The sequence below is a fragment of the Onychostruthus taczanowskii genome, unplaced genomic scaffold (assembly GCF_017590055.1).
Source record: "Onychostruthus taczanowskii isolate IOZ18803 unplaced genomic scaffold, ASM1759005v1 scaffold46, whole genome shotgun sequence".
Taxonomy (NCBI): Eukaryota; Metazoa; Chordata; class Aves; order Passeriformes; family Passeridae; genus Onychostruthus; species Onychostruthus taczanowskii.
The window spans coordinates 3,678,163-3,695,554 of record NW_024502125.1 but is presented as its reverse complement, the minus strand read 5'-3'; the positions used below and the strand labels follow the sequence as shown (position 1 = coordinate 3,695,554).

The 17,392-nt window shown below is 37.6% G+C and overlaps 1 protein-coding gene across 2 annotated transcripts in view; it reads right to left on the bottom strand.

The window, feature by feature from the left end:
• The window catches only part of MAST4 (microtubule associated serine/threonine kinase family member 4), a 277,213-nt gene that overhangs the window by 207,151 nt on the left and 52,670 nt on the right, over window positions 1–17,392 (bottom strand). For both annotated transcript variants that reach the window (XM_041414724.1, XM_041414725.1), the window contains exon 2: window positions 9,182–9,335. In XM_041414724.1, coding sequence (XP_041270658.1) covers window positions 9,182–9,335 — 154 coding nt within the window. The remainder of the gene's footprint in view (window positions 1–9,181; window positions 9,336–17,392) is intronic.

The following is a 17,392-nucleotide window of genomic DNA, read 5'->3' as shown; positions in this document are numbered from 1 at the left end:
ATTACAAATTCTTCTGTTACTGTAGAAAAAGCCTTCATAAAAAATCCTATTACACTCAGTATAGTTCTTTTACTTTTTGATGTACTACAAATCTCCTAAAGTGCTCTATATTTGTTTCACTTTCTAAAACTACATGAAGCAGTGGCACCCCCAGGCACATGGTATGATTCTTTGGGTCATCCTGAGCAGGGCCAGCAGCTGGACTCATTGATCCTTGTGGGTCCCTTCCAGCTCAGGATATTGTATGGTTCTATGATTCTGGCTGACAATGCATGAAAAATAAATGTGGCCCACCAAAGGCAAAAATTAGGTGTGACATTATGAACTTTAAAAAAACCACAAAAAACTGCAGTAGACCTACCTTAAAATTTCACCAACACTAGCAGAATTGGAACTGGAAAATGACATATCAAGTTTTGGATCACAAACTAGAAAGATGAAAGTTTAGATCTGTTTAAATCTATACCTAAAAAAAAATATATATATCTATAAAAAGAAAATGAAGCCTCCATTAACTACAAAGGCATGCAGAATCAAGCCTGTTTAAAAATCAACTACCAGGAAGAAGTCATCACATCCCAGAAATAATGGTTCACGCTTGGAACAAAACTCTGTCACTGGAAATAATTTAAGACAGTCCAAAATTTTGCTGATAAGGAAATTACTCAGAGTTCCCTTGCTAACAGATACTCGGTGAAGTTATATTGACTATTTGCAATTTGTTATTGAAGTGCTGTGACAGAAATATAATATTTGAAATGCATTTGAGATCACTAGCAAATGTCCCTAACCTCTAATTAGATTTGTAGGATAGGGATAGGTTTGGGGTTTTCGGTTTGGTTTGCTCGGTTGGGTTTTTTAAGTTTTCCATACCAAACATACCTAACTCAATAGCACGGTTAGCCAACCAATGACAACAATAACTACATGACAAAACACCCTACAGACTGAAGTTGTCATTCATGACACTACTTCCTTACCTCACAACTCTACTGAAGTACAACTCAGCAAAATAATTAGTTGGTAATATTTATCAGTGAATTCAGAGACAGAACACTCTACTGCTTCCTTTGCTTTATCTTAACAACAAATAGGTCATGTTCCCATAATTCTAACATGCAGTTCCAAAACTTATAAACTGCCAGTCCATTCTAAAACACAAACATAATATACAGGTATTACTGCATCCCTTTCATCCTTTTTCACAGCTCACACCTGCTCTAGAAAAATTTCAAGGTCCAGTTCTGTAACTTTGATAACAGTAGGAAAAACACATAGTTAAGATTCACACTGCACACATGATACTACAAAAAGCACACTTAACTACATTCAAGTGGTAACGTGACAGAGTTCCTTTCAACATATAGTCTATTTTGCAAAAACAAGAATCCTGCACACCAAGAGGTCAGAGATAACTGATACTGGCAGACTTACAACAAAACTGTGCCTAGAACACAAAGGACCTCAAAAATTCACTATTGCTCAATTCAAACATTATGTGAATAGCTGCTTCAATCAGTGGCCAGCACTCTTGGCTCACAACTCTCCACCAGCTCAACAGTTGGGGTTTTGCTGACAGAATGTATGGTATGAAATAAACATCTCCCATTGCACTATGAAGAACATACCCAACAACGCATAACTGACACTAAGACAAACATGAAATTATGTGTTAACATGCTATTTTCTCTTCCCACTGTGACCCCTTCTTTTGTCTCATGTATATGTTGTTATGGCCTATAATTAAATCCTTACAGTTTTACAGTAATTTTTTCAAAAGGCAGAGTTTCCCAATAGAAAACCCTGCTCCTATTTTCACTGGAAAACATCTATAAATGTTTCCACTCAAGCTGTCAACCTTCATTCCAAGGATTAAGTACAGGAAATGTTTGTTCCCTCTTCTCAAATATTTCTCTATCTGTACATTCAATTTATGCTAAGGCAATTGACTTGGAGAAAGCAAGTATGTGGTCAAATTATTTGCCTTACAACATCCACTAGAGAGAGACCACAGGGAAAAAACCAGGAAGACTTAAGCCTCTAGGAGTGTAGATCATGTGTTCTTGATGTGCAATTATAGTCTATTTATAAATATGCTGCAGTCAGTTTTGCACTAATGAACTCAGGTACTAGCAACAACAGGACTGCAGCCTCACAAAGCTCAAATTTAGTTAATCAGCTGATTAAATACAAGCATATAGCTAAGTCCAGGCAAGTGGACTGGACTTTAATCTGTGCTTTTACAGTAGCACTGCTAAGCATACTTGAACCAGCTAATTCAACAGCTCTTAGTGTACTTCTTAAGGAGCTACAACTCAGAAATTTAACATGAATATTAATTTTCTCCACTTTTTGTTTTTCCACTATGACAAATGACTCTTAACAATTCTCAAGCTGCTTTTATAAGTGTCCCAAAGAGGGTTAAACTCTATTTCTCCCTCTTCAAAACTGGCAGCTTGCAAACATATCTGCTAATTAGGCACTCTACTGCTACAGTTTGCTTTGATCTCAACAACAATCAACTTCTCATGTTCTGATGATACAAGCACGATTAAGCAGCAATCGAGGAGTTAAAGGCAAAATAATGAGACAGGAATACAATATCTTCTGTTCTCATCTATTACATGGTGCAGACTCCAGACACGTCAAAGAATATGGAAATCATCTTGCTAGGCACACAGGGATGTAAAAATCAACTCCAGTATGCAGGCTGATTGAAGCCTTAAATGATGAAGGTAACTGACAATGACAAATATAACCTAATGTCATCTCAAACACCAGCACACCAAGAACCATCTAAAAATGCATATTTCATAGCAGAATATATTTACTTCATCTGGAGAAGACAGCTCTATACTGAATGCATTAAAAAAAACAAACAAAAAACCCTCCACACCACATTTCCTCCGCCATGTAATTATAGAATAGGTTGCCTCTATCTCTTTCTACCAATTCTGAAATAAGTTTAACACGTGGCATGGTGCTTTAAGGAAACCTTTGAGGAAGGCAATTGAAAAGACTGCCATATATGCTCTGGGAAGGCAATGAATGATGAAGCATGTTGTGCTTGTGTCATTCACACATGGCTGCTGAACCTTTCCACCTCTGTAGCCTGGAACCCAGTGGTGTTAGCCCCCATGCAGGGCTGCTACTCTCCCTCTGCTGCTGCTGGGGAGAGCCCTCAGGCAGCTGCAGCTAGGGTACATCCACAATGTGACTGTACCACAATGAAAGCTATTTTGAAATACTTCTGATATGAGAAGGGAATAAAATGCAGGAAGTAAAATTTCCCATTAAAAGGCACATCTGATAGAGCTTTGGCATGGGCAGGCACTCTTACCCCACATCCTACAGCACCCCCGCTTCTGGGGCTGTGGACAGGCCAACAGAGTCCACCAAGCTGTATCCCCAGAGACAGCTACAAAATCATAGGGCTTTTTATGGAGTGGTGTAATCATGTATTGTATTCATACATTGCTAGTGTAAATATGTATAATTTCTTCCATTTTTTCTTCCAAACAGGAAGAAATTTTGATTATGTACATAGTAAATACAGAACACTTCCTCGTATCTACACCAAGAGTCCATCATTAATAGAAATAACCCCGTTTTTAAATGTTGCCATTAAACTAATCATATCATCACTATGACAAGCAGTTGTATATTATGGGAAGGTCTCATTTCCAAAGAGGTTTCAAGGTACAAGTCACGTGATTGTACAAGTTCAGTTTTCCCCATTCACTGAGTTGCACCAAATAGCTGACACTCTAAGATTTCATGAGCTATTCTCCATTTTTAACAATATTAATGATAATTTATACAGCCAAATGTTTGTGAAAATTCTGCTACTACCAATTGCTCCTTTGTATGAACAGGGAAAACCTCCTCTTCCAAGTCCTGCCAGCACATGCCAACCTATGGATATGAGAACAGCTTGATTTTCATGGTCCATAAAGCTGTTGATCTTTCTGCTAATTAGTGTTAGCAGACTGATGAATCTCTGAAGCAAAAAACAGACTGAGAATTCCCAAATTCATTTCAAATCAACCACAGATTAATTATACAGGAATAACAACAATTGCTGAGTGTATCTGGATGACTGATGACTCAGAGATGGAAAGCTGATCAAAGATTTAAGAACATTAAAGAAAAAATATATAAATCACAAGTTATTTTTTTGTTTTAGCTCTTCATGATCTGTAGACAATACGTGATCAGAAGAACATTAAGCAGTTTTACTAACGTAGAGTGCTTTAGGATCCTTGGATTAAAGATTCTGTAAAATGAAATTAGTATGTGTTACGTTACCTGTACTTGTGTAAGATCAATAAAAGCCTAGCAGATAACAGCCCTACCACAGACACAATTAGCCCACCAGGCAGTCTTTTCCAAGTAGTTATTGATGACATAACAGTAGGTGAGATAAAAAGTTCAAACTATAGGTAGCTAAAATGTATTTTTTTCTTTATATATAACAGCAGAGCTTAACAGTACAGTATAAAACAACTACTGAGTTAGCTGCAGTACTCTCCAAAATATGATCTCTTCCCAGAAATATGTTCTCATGTTTTTCAGAAGTAGAAAGGGAGACAGCAATCTCCAAATGCTGCACAGCAACTGAGAACCCAGGACTGCACTGCCCATCTCGGGGCAAAGTGAGGAGCAGCAGCAGGACATGAAAGTCAGGGCAATTTATTTTGCTTGTCCAAGTGATTTGCTAGGTTAACTCTCTCCATGGTAAAAGCTCATTTAATTTCCATCCTTTCACATTACCTTCTGCTGTGGATTCTATTTAAACATCTCTGAACACAGCAAACTAAAATCTGTAAACAATTTAAGCCAAAAACCCTCTGACTATAGACAGCCCTTTGAAGTTTGTGGAGATCAAGACAACCAGCCACCACAGAAAAGCAGCTTTTTAATTAAACATCTTTTCTCCTGATTCAAAACAAGTTTTAAAGTCCCAGTCTGTGTACCATTAGAAATCCTTAAGAAGGCAATCTAAGGCTACAGCAAGAGGCATTTAAATATATGTGTATTAAACAAAGCTGATCTCACCTACCATACTTTCCTCATAATCACATACTTTCCCCATCTAGCACACCGCCACTGCCCCTGCACCCAGAGGGCACCAGTATCCCTCTGAAGTAATCCTCTTTTCCCTCTCTTATCTGACCTAGGGCTATGAAACAAGCAGCTGCAGCTCAGCTTTGTGAAAGGGCTTATCCTGCAGTTCAACAACCTGTGCAAGGACTGTGTTTAACAGTTTCTGTGGCACAAGGAAAACTTTTAAAGATCCAGTTTACTTCCCAGACAAATGGTGTGGCAAGCATTGTTATGGGCATGTGTTCATGTTGGGAAGGGGGAATCTGGAGCAGGAGAGAAGCTAGGACACAGCAGAAGAGAAAAAGGCTCATTATATAATAATAATGTAAAGTAACCATGTCATCAAAAACCTGTTGGAAATATGACCTTTCAAATTAAAAGATGAATTGATCATAAATTACATTCAAGTTCTTTTACTCTAAGATTGTTTTATCTTATGAGTGCTTATGTTTAGTAACCACAATAATATGAAATACTATTTTTCATCTTGTCTTTCTATTAAACAAAACTGTTAGCACTTTACAACAAGAATTACTAAGGGAGATTTGCTAGACTAATAGCAGGCTGCATACTATTTTCATTCCAAGCTTAGTCTCTGTTTTTCCAGAAGTCTTCCTCCTTGGCAATGAAGATTAAGAAAGCAATACTATTGCAACAATTATATTGAAGGAGTTTTTCCAAAATATAGTAGCATGCTGCATGCAGGAACCACTATTAATTTCTTTTATTGGACAAACATTAATTAGTGGCTGCATAGCAATTTTCTACAGAATGCAATAGTAGATTTACTCTCAAAAACATTTATTTCATTTTTCTTCTACTTTGAAAAGCATTCTTTGCTTGTCACTGAAAACATGTGGTTGCTGGATTGCTTAAAACTGTGCAACCTCAGAGAAACACTTTTGGCTCTAATTTAACTAAAGCTGTATCAAAAATATTTTCAATTTCTATCTCTGCAGGTTTCCAGCCCTCTTCTCCCTGATCATCATGATCAGTACATTATGATGTACTGGTGACCCAGTACATCATTCTCAATTTTTCTTGTCTTCATAGGTAAAGAGTTTCTTAATGTAGCTTTCCAATAACTGTAATCTTTCCAGTTTTGCAAATCTCATTCAATGTACTGCAACAATATAGATTTTATTTCCTCTTGTATGTAGTGCATAACATTATTCCCTCCTGCAAAGCTCAATAAACTCATTTATTTGGGATCTATTCCCAGAGGTAAAATCCCTATATATTTACCTCTATTAGTATTCAACCCTACAGGAATTGAACTACTTTGTTTTATATGAACAAATAAATTTTGTTTTGCTTGTTTTCATTGTTAATACTGCTTTTGCTCTATGGCTCAATAATACTGTTTTTAACAGCCAAAGGAAAGGGAGAGTAAAATACAAAGTGCAATTCACCTTTCTAACATCTGCAGTGAGCAACATGCATCAGCATAAGAATATTCTGCAAATTTGCAAGCTAGGAGTCTTGTCTCTTGCTTCACTTACTCCCACCTACTGTATTTTAGGAGTTCCATATTTTTTAACAACAGAGGCAGAGACTGAACTGAAAATAATTTCAAAGATATTTTTCCGAACTATTTTCCAATTAACTGATACCCACTGTTAAGCTAGAACTTAAAGAAAGAAAAAAGGAATACAGTAACCAGTAATAGTGATGTTAAATATCAAGCACTTTCTCAAATTACAGGCCTCCAAATATTTTTTCCCCCTCTATGGACCACGAATATTTTTTCAAAAACATTAAGACTTAAATAGAAATTTGGGAGGGAATGTGTGAGCATAGAAGCTATCCCTTGTGACCAAGCACACGTCAGCTCACCATTTTAAAAGAAGGATTTATTGTGTGCCACTTTTTCTTTAACGATGCTGTGATTCTTGTAGTGTCAAACCACAGCGGCAAACTGTGGTTTGAAACTACAAGAATCTTGCTACTACTGCCACTCTTAAGCATTAAAGGAATCTTAAAAAAACCCCAAAGTTCAGTATGTTAAAAAAGGGACACAAATACATGACCAAAGCAACACTGTATTAACTTCAGATTACTGAACATTTGAAACAATTTTAGGAATTAGTTCTCTATCTGCAGTGGTTTCTTCAAAACAGTTTTTTAAAAATCCCTAAAGAATATAAAGAACTTTCTGTCATCAGAATGAGTTTGATTAATTTAATCAGTATCATGAAAGCTGTTAAGATATTTAAACTATTTTAAGATACCGAAGCCCTAGGGTATTCAGGTTCATTTAAAGTGCATTGGTAATAAAGCAGTTTAACATCATTGCACACTATATTCCCAAATCCTGACATGAAACCCTGCACAACAGATTGCAAGCAGACAAAAAGCTATCCGTTTTCCTTTATAAAGGCCTCAAGCAATAATTCAAGCACAGAGATAAAGACTAGAGCAGCCAAGCACAATTGCTATGTTTGTTTTTGATTAGGCTGTCTTCTTCCTCTTTATCTGCACGGCTTATATGGCAAAGATCAGTTTTTAAAGACCACCGCTCCCCTTTAAAGTTAGACAAAAACAAAATTAAAGAACCACACCAGCTCCTGCTAAAAAAATAACTGTGCTGGCAGTTTCTAGTCTCACTAAAACAGTAGTTTGGTTTACACTCCAAGCTTTCAAAGCTGTAACATTCCAGAGCTGCCAGAGAGTTTACTGAAATGGCTACCAAAATTGACACTTTTATGCTGCGGGTCACTTATTTTTCATGAAAGCCCATATGGATCACAAATACTTTTATACTGTTTCTGAAACCTTCATAACAACTCATGATAAAAATGAAGTTGCAAGGGAAATTATTTTTACTTGAGACAGTAAACACCATTTTAACTTCTTCTGACCTGAATGTCATGTACTTAGATTCTAATATCAATCAACATCACTTGGACAGATAACTTGCTCATGAGGGGAAGAGGAGGGGCAGGCACTGATCTCTCATCTCCAGTGAGTAGTGACAGGACCTGAGGGAATGGCCCGAATTTGAAACAGGGGAGGTTTAGGCTGGGTGTCAGGAAAAGGTTTTTCACCCAGGGGGGTCAGGCTCCTCAGAAAAGTGATCACAGCAGCAATCTTGACACAGTTTGGACGATGTGTTTGGACATGTGTTTGGATGATGCTCTCAGGCACGTGGTGTGACACCTGGAGATGGTGCTGTACAGGGACAGGAGTCAGACTTTATGACCTTTGTGGGTCCCTTCCAACTCAGCATATTCTGTGAAATTTCTATCTTCCAGTAAATTTACTGAAATCTATTGTCCCTCTCATCAAGTACAACAAATTCCTCTACTACCCATTATGCACTTTAGAAACATGTTTGATTCCAGTGAATTTCATTTTTTTTTTAATACAGTCCTTATTTTTTTAATTTTTAAATATATATAATTTATATTTAATTATTTTTTAAAATACAGAAGTCCCTATTTTTTTATATTTAATTTGTTCCATAATCAAAACCAATCACTCTTCAGTGACCATCACTGCCACAGAGGTACCAGCCACAGTCACAATACCAGCACCTAGTATCTAGAAGATGCTAGCAGGGCAGGGAGGGCCTAAGCCCTCCTCAAGCATCCTGCTACCTCTGCATTGCTCCACAGAGGTGAAGCTGCAGTCCACAGCTTGTGGCTAGTTGGTTATGCTGTTCACTCCCTATGAGTATTCCACCACATAAATGATGCCAAATTTTATTTTCTTTAATGAAATCAAATCTAAAGGCACCCTCCACGCACTTCAGCTCCTAGAGGAAACAAGATATAGATGATCCCATGGATGGATGCACATGAGTCAGCAAGATAAATGCCACAGTCATGCACATCTCAAGATAGGGGTGATATTCAGGCTGTGCTTAGCCACCTACCAGTAGCCCCTAGAGGCAGAACCTCAAACAGACTCATCTCACTATCAGTCAGGGAAGCCACGAGGAAGAAACTTATGGAAACTCCAGGTGCAGCTCACACTTCCCCCAAAGAGTTCAGCCACAAGGCAAACACCAAGGATCAAGGTGCCATCAGCTCCTTGTGCTAACCAGGTGACACTACACATACCCCAAACTCACCAGTCAGAGCTCCTCCAAGGCTTCCTCTCCTGAGCTGTCTTCCATCTTCACTCAACTGCCTCTTGAATTTAGGAGACTTCCCAAGGCCAGAAGACACTTCAGGACTGCTGGATTTTCGGAAAGGCATAGGTGGAGGTGACAGTATGTGATCAAGCTGCAAAGAAGCAGAAAAAAAAAAATACATACCTATACTGTTTAAATGCTTATCTTCACTGAAAGAAAAATATAAGTTATTGTCAACTACAATGACATCATTTGGGAAAAAAATATTCTCAAAGATCTTAAGGTAACTAATTTGCTAACTGAAAAGAAAATTTTTTCGAGTGTCAGATTTGTGTCTGGCTGTGTAAGAAAGCCATCTTCCTCTTGAACAGTTAACTCCACCTCCAACCACTCTCACACAAAGAGCATTGAGCACAGAGGTCCCCTCTCAAGATAAAAGGGATCATACTTCAACTTACTCAACCTTCCATAAAGCAGCATTTCTGCAGTTGTGAACCACCTGATCTAGAAACCTGCTCCAGACACCGACTGGCTCTTCAAACGTTTTTCTTTGACAAGTTTTCCCCACGCCCATGTCAGCAGACACTAGATGGCACTGCACCATCAACAAACTGTAAACCACTGCCCAGTCCAGGGAAATAATAACAGATTTATCAACGCCAGTGAGAAAAAAAATTAAATTATCCTGTTCATAAAAGGCACATTCATTTACACTGACTCTGAAGTTAAACGGAAATACAGATCCTCATTCTTCAGACTGGGTTCCTGTCATCATAGTTACAAAACATTTTAGCTGCCTGGTCTTGACAATATGTCTAATGTCTCACCATTTGATTAAATCCACTAAAACAAGACAAAATGTATGTGAGCAAATACCAAGAAAGTATGAAAAAGCAGGGTATGCAAGTATACAAAGTGGGAAAAGTTTTACAACCATCCTTCTCCCATAAGTGCTGCAGTGGCATGGTGTCATCATTTTGAAAAACCACATAATTTTTTTTTCTGTAACATTTAAACCCTAATTCTCACTACAATTTTTTAGGAAGCCAAGCACGTCTAAATGTTATATTTTTACAGTTCATATCCTGAGACTTATCAGCCAGAAAATCTATGCATCACCTGCACACTTGACTCTTTCATCCTTTTTGTCCACTGAAAGGAATGATCAAGGTCACAAGAAACACTGATGAAGCTGCACAGCAAAGGCCCATTTTTGCATACAGTTAATCCCACATCAGTGTACTGTCTTCCCTGCAAAACATTTTGAATCCCATATTTAGTTCCCTCTGTACTTCATATTTCAGGTTAGTTATTGTTTTGGAGTTTGTTTTAAAGGTTTCTTTAATCAAATCTGCAGCTCATTGGAAGTGTACATACACTCCTAAAGCATCAAGAAATGCAACTGATTTTTTAATCTGCTTCTTAAATATATTAAGACTCATTCAAGTTCACAACAGATACTGAAGTATTTGATTAACTCACAGCACACGCTTTTAGCTATTTCATAAACTAAGTGGTTTTGGGGTCACAAAGAATATTTACTTGAACATTGTTAGTATTCATCTTCCATAAATACAGGCATGTCACAAATATTTGTATTTACAACTTCTAAGATACCTCACAAGACGGATTTAAAAATTAAATACAAAATACTCTTTAGAGAAGGAAGCTAACTTCTAAAAAAACCCACAATTTTGAGAGTCTTTCATGTAAGTCTAATACTCAAGCTGCTTACTGACTGATGGGTCCCAGAGATTGTTTAGTTCTAGACTCCAAATTAGTCCAAGCATCTGAAGATTACATGATCCCATCAGGGTTTAGCTGAGGTACTGGCAAAATTTCATGCTCCTTCTTGAAAAAGGTTCACACTTCAAAGTAACCAACCACATTTTAAATCTTTTTCCTGAACTGAGGTTCATCAAGCTTTTAAAGCAGAGAAGGGGAAAAAAAAATCAATTCATGCACTAAGCTCCCTACACATCAGCACTTAAGCCAATGTAACAGAATTTTCCATCTTTCATTCTCTCATCTTTTCCCCTTTTAACCAGATAGTCAAACTTTATGATTGTTCAAGTCACTCCCACAATGAATAGACTTGTGCATTCCACAACATGCAGTCTGATTTAAAGTCATTATTCCCAAGTAAGTTGTGCTCCCTTTTCACAGCTTTCTGGGTTTCTTCTGAAACTTTAAGACAGTGCTATAGTACAGACCAGCACAGTACCATCTAGATCTTCAACTCATAATTAAGAGGCTTCAGGAAAGTATGAAGTTTGAGAGCTAAGACTGTTTAAATATTAACCCCCAGTAGCTCATAGTCTTAATAGCAATGCCCTGCCAGCATTTTCTCACAAAGGTACCCTCTTCTTGCTGAATGACTTTAATACACCAAAATACATTTTTAAGGTATAAGACTACAAAGAAACAACATGGAAGTACAAGATTTAGTATTTTCATATTGATGGTGAACTCTTGCTTCACAGAAACAATTACACATATATCAATCAAGCATTTCTGGAAGCTATCCAAAGACTCACTTTTGCTTCCAAAGGCCCAAAATAATTTAAGAGCATGTAAAATGTCTATTTGACAGACATCTGTACATTCTAATTGATATTGCAGTAAACCAATAAGAGTAGACATGGATATATCCTTTAACAGCCTTGACATAACAGCTCTTGAATGCTCCCTTCCTGTGCAGCCTCTAGACAGCAACATGTGTCAGAACTAAAGGGGTTTATAGCCCCCATTCAGACCTCATTTCAAGCAAAAGCATTTGTAGCAGATGAGGCTTTCTGCCCTCAACACAACCGCCTGCCCTTCCTGACAGGCCGAGCATTCAAGTCCAAGGAAACCAACAGAAAACATTACATCCTACTTCCTTGGAACACAAAGCTGGTTCTGAAGATGCATAACATGTTACATATTCAAATCCTACAAAGTAGTTAATTCAGTCAAAAAGACGCTACAATTAGTAGCGTCAAATTACAATTACTGAATTTACAATTCAGTAAAAAGATAACATCAAATTCAAATAAATAACTAATAGCAAGACCTATTCCAACTTGTTAATACTTATTGGAAAGACCTCCTGGAAACCTGAACACCATGAAAGTTCAGGCTGTGCATTTTATCAGATTATAAGATTGGACACTGCTGTCTACAGGACAATATTAAAGCAACCATCTAGAAGACAGCTGAAATTCTACCAGAGAGATTTTAAGTAATTTTAATTAAGCTGCTTCTGCTCAGCACTCACTTTTGCTCATCCACAATCATCACTGTATTGGTATTTACTTCATACTTACTAGCTATATGGTCATGTGCTGATGTTGCACAGCATGAAAACACAACAGGATAACCAAGGTTAGACTGGTTCCCCTTTTTTATCAGTCAGATTTGCAAGTTGCAGGGAATACAATAGCTATATCCTTGCAGGGAGCTTCCAACAGACACACATTCATGTTACATCTTGACTATCTGGCTATCTCATGCTCTGCCCACTGTCTTCTTACTGCACTCAGGCTGCAGCCATACCCTTCTCTCAACACCCTTTGAAAATAAATGTTAGTGACCTCAGGAGCACTGGGATAACAGAGAACAGTCTTTCAAGCTAAAAAGAGAGGAACAGTGAAAAATGAAAACTGTGAAAACAAATGTATTTGAGTGCCCTGTACTTAAAGTAGAAGGGGGGTTAAGTTAGCCTTAGAGTTTATACAGGCTGCTTAGAGAGGAATTTTTAATCAGTGCACATCTCGCCACCAGTCTCTGCTGTTAATATTCACAATGCATGGATAGTTAACTTATTTAAAAGCCTTCCTCCCCCAGCATTAAATAATACCTTGTCAATAAAGGCACTTTGAAGACAGAAAACACACAGCAAACACCAACCTATGGCAAACGTAGTGTTCTTGGCAAACATACTGTTCTACAATATTTACTTCTTCCAATACCTTTTTCCATACATTTGATTAAAAAAATCTGCCTGCTATGTCATAGATACGATTAAAAAAGCACTGTAAAATTTAGGAGTTAATGGCTTCCACAAAATCCTACTTGCTCCCCTCACACCTATGAACCTTACAAAAAGGAACAGAGAATATTATTACAGGAGAATCATTTAGAAATTACACAGAAGAGAATATCAAAATATCCTTACCATAGACTTCTACACATAGATTTAGAGATCCTGTAGAAACAGGGATGTAATTTTGAGTTAAAGTCTCCTCCAGTTATATCGGAATCAATTTGCTCTCAATTTTTTTTCTGTATTTTCAAGCTATTAATTTTCTGTGTGAATAGAATCAGATATATTCCTCTGAAGAAAATTATTTCCATACTGTACTACGGGCTTTTAACAGCTCACCTACTCAGAAAGGATTATACTAATATTTTTTAAAACCTCAGTAGCATTAAATCCACCTATCTACCATCATGTATTTATTCTATAGCTAGAATGAATTCTCTGCTTTATAATTATATCATCAAATAGTCACATCAAGTACATCAGCCCACACGTCCTTATGAAGGACGTGACAACTGATTCAAAATAAGACCTTGCATCAGTGTTCGGGGGCACAATATGAGCCGAGTACATAATGAGGAGTGAGGCAGTCAGAAAGAAAATGCATTTCAGAAAATTCATGGTACAAGGTAAATGAAGCTAAGAGAATACAATCACACTGATAAACCAGGATAAGGAAAATAAGCTGTCCTGGGCTGCTGAAATGTGTTGCAACATGGAGTGTCTTTTTCCAATAAAAATTAAATTGAAACACGAACTGAACTTGTCTGATCAGCTCCATTTTTTTTTTTAATACCCCCTACATTTTCACTGTCCAAACTACTTCACTCCCAACCTCCCTCCACAAATTGCTCCACAGGCAATATTTCTACTTCCCACAGAAACTGGAAAATACTGGTCAAGTATTCAAACCTAAAAATATGAACAGAGATGTTCTATTAAGCAATTCCATTTCTTCCTCCTGAATGCAGCACTTCTTCCTACCTCAGGTCATGCTCTATATGCATATTCAGTCCTAAAGTTTCCATAGAAGGGCTGCGCACTGTCACCCACTTTATATCTTCCCCAGACAAGCACCAATCCAAAAAGCGAGTTGCACTGTCACATGTCGTGTATCAAAAGCGGAAAATACCCAATGTAGTTTTACTGTTTAGGGTTTGGTTTTTTCATTTTTAACCCAAAGTCCCCAAAGAAAATTACTCTAGTAAGTACACTGTCAAGAAATATGTCAAATCACAGATGTTTAAAGAAGTGAGAAAGCACCAGGCTCCAGCCCTATGCAGGTAAACATATAGAAGCTTCCCTGATGTTGAAGAGAGATTCAGTCATTCACTAAAAATTCTCATTGTAAAGTTAAATGCTTAACAGGAGCATGGCTTCACAAACCTTACAAATCCCTTCTGTCTCTTGTATCTTCAAACATAAGTTATGCCAGAAGCAAGCATGCTAAGACCCACCACTAGTTCAACAGTGATTAACCCTTTATGCTCCTAAGTAGTCTGCTTTGATATAAATCAGCCTGTTTCTTCATGTTATTTACACTGGGTTCCTCTCAGCATGCTGCCTCTCTGTCTTGCTTCTTTGCAAGCACTTTAAGCACAGTTGCTGAAACACAATAGCCCAGCAAGGGCTATTTTTTTTTTTTTGATGCAAGCTACACAAACTTACTTCAGCTGGGCAAAGGGGAGAGGTATGTTCTTATCATTTAAATACTCTCTCTAAGTCTAATTACATTTGGCACAGATACATGAGTTTTGATTAGCTGCACTGACACACAGAGCAACACTGAATATAATCTTATTAACAGATAGGATCATACTTTCCAAAAGCATCTTAGATTTAAAAATACACTTCTATCAATTAAAAGCATAGTGCAGTTTAGTCACTCCAGATACTTGACAAGAACTCAGCAGAACCATGTTAGACTTGAAGAGGAAATGCCATAGTGGTGTACTGCAGATACCAGAGAAGTCTGTCTTACAGTACCATCACAAGCAGAGGTGCAATCAGATTTCCATGGATGTCCTGCAGTAACTCATGTCTGCAGTACACAGGAATCACAACAGCACTAGCTTTTGAAGAATTCTGCATGTGGGTGCAATGTGACCAATCTTAATATAATATAATATAATAATAATAGGCTGCCTATGAATTGTCACAAATCTGTCTCAAATACATCAGCTGAACGAGACTGTTCCTTTTAAATCAGCTGATGGTTGAAATACTTCACATTACCCACAAGCAGTATTAATACACCTTAGTTTTGAGTAGGGTTTGCAGAACTATGCAACTATTCTGAATATTCACAGCTCTCAGAGCAACCTCTACAAAACAAAGAACTACAAATAACTTACCACACAAAGATAAAAGAAAATTTCTTCAAAAACTAGCACTACTTCCAAGAAGCCATGGATAATGAAGGTGAAGAGTACAGAGATACAAAGGAAGACTCAACAGGCCACTAGGATTTCAATGGACAAGGAAAGATCCCAAGGAAAGATCCCAATTCTTAACGGTTTCCTACCACAATTCCTCAAAACCAAGCAGGTATTTTTTCCACCACCACAGGTCAAGAAAAAAAGATCACTATTTATCCCACATATCTTAAATTCAGCATTGACTCTCCATGGGAAAGGTCTTGTTCAGCTTGGGCTGAAAGACCTCACTAGTTCTACAGCCTAGTGGCATCTCCCATACTAGTCTAGACTTCAAGCCTTGAATTATCTCACTTCCCCCTATGACCTCCAGTTTACTTGTTAGGACCGTGACACCAGTCTGTCAGCTATGGCAGGGACAGAAAGTATGATCCTAGACTCACTGGGGATTTAAAAGGATTAGAGACAGAAAAGGTCTTGTTTACAGGGAAATTTGCTGATCATTCATACATCAACACTTGATTTACACATGAATGCAACCTGCAACTGGCACGGCAAATATGTCCTTACCAAGATAAAAAGAAACCCACAAAGGTGAAAATAAACCCACAGTAAAACTCTGCAATTCACAAAGCATCACTTCTAACCACTGTATGTATTGATTTTACATCCCACATATATGCAGAAACACAGTCCTTAAAACTAATGTCACTATTCAAAATTGTCCAGTTCATTATGTTGAACACATGATGTTGCATAAAGAGCAGCAGCCAAAAAAGTCATTATGTCTTCCTATAGCATCTTACCTATTATATCCTAAGTAGTAAAGAAACATTTTAAGAATTCTGCTAAGGACCAACAGTGACATAACTACATTCTCTTGCTACCCAATTCCCACTCATTCTAGTAATGCAAATCTGCATTTGAAACAATTGTATTTTTCTTGAAAACAAATCTGATGCCTAGTCAATTAAAAGCAAATAAATACAACTCAAGACAAATTTGAAGTCAGCTATGGCTATGTTAAAAAATAATCAGGTTGCATCCAATCCTTTTTCAGAAACATATTTACACACGATTGCACAGAAAATGAAGCACAGCCTTTACAGTATTCTTCAAGGCCAAAAAGTGGCCTATAAATATGCATGCACACTGCTGTCTGAGCCAATTATTACTTTACCCTTGTTAAGATGGAACAGTTTTGTTACAATATGACAGAGTCCTTCAGTTCTTGAAAGCCTCCTGTGTGCCGCATGTGTAGACACAGACTCGGAGATAGACTGCTCCCTTTCCAGGAAACAAAGGAAGCAACAGTACTTGTATTGAAGGCACTGTATTGTGCCTTCAATAATTCAGCCAATAATTCAGCCTGCCCTCAGTCTCCTTGAATAAACAACCAGCTTTAACAAGCACCAAAAGATTAAGAAATAGCAGGTTTGGCAGACCTCATATAAGGCCCTAAGAAGCAGAAACCAGAACACAGTTCTAAAAAATAGATCCCATGGTTAAAAGGGATCATAGGGCACTTACTGGTAATGTCAATCCTTTTTTATTTTATTCTGACAGTCATACAAGTATCTTCTCAGGAATGCACATGATGTGCTACGGCCTTTTGCTTCTTACAAAAAAAAAAACATTATTTCCAAACTAGGAAAAACTATCAGTACTCTAAAAAAAGTGAAGTCAAAGCACCATAAACAGACTGCTAGCCAGGATAAGGCTGCAGCAGCTCAACAGGTCAGTCCTACTAGGAAGGACACAGAGGAACCAGATCCAACACACCACATTCTGCGAGGAAGTCTGTTTGAG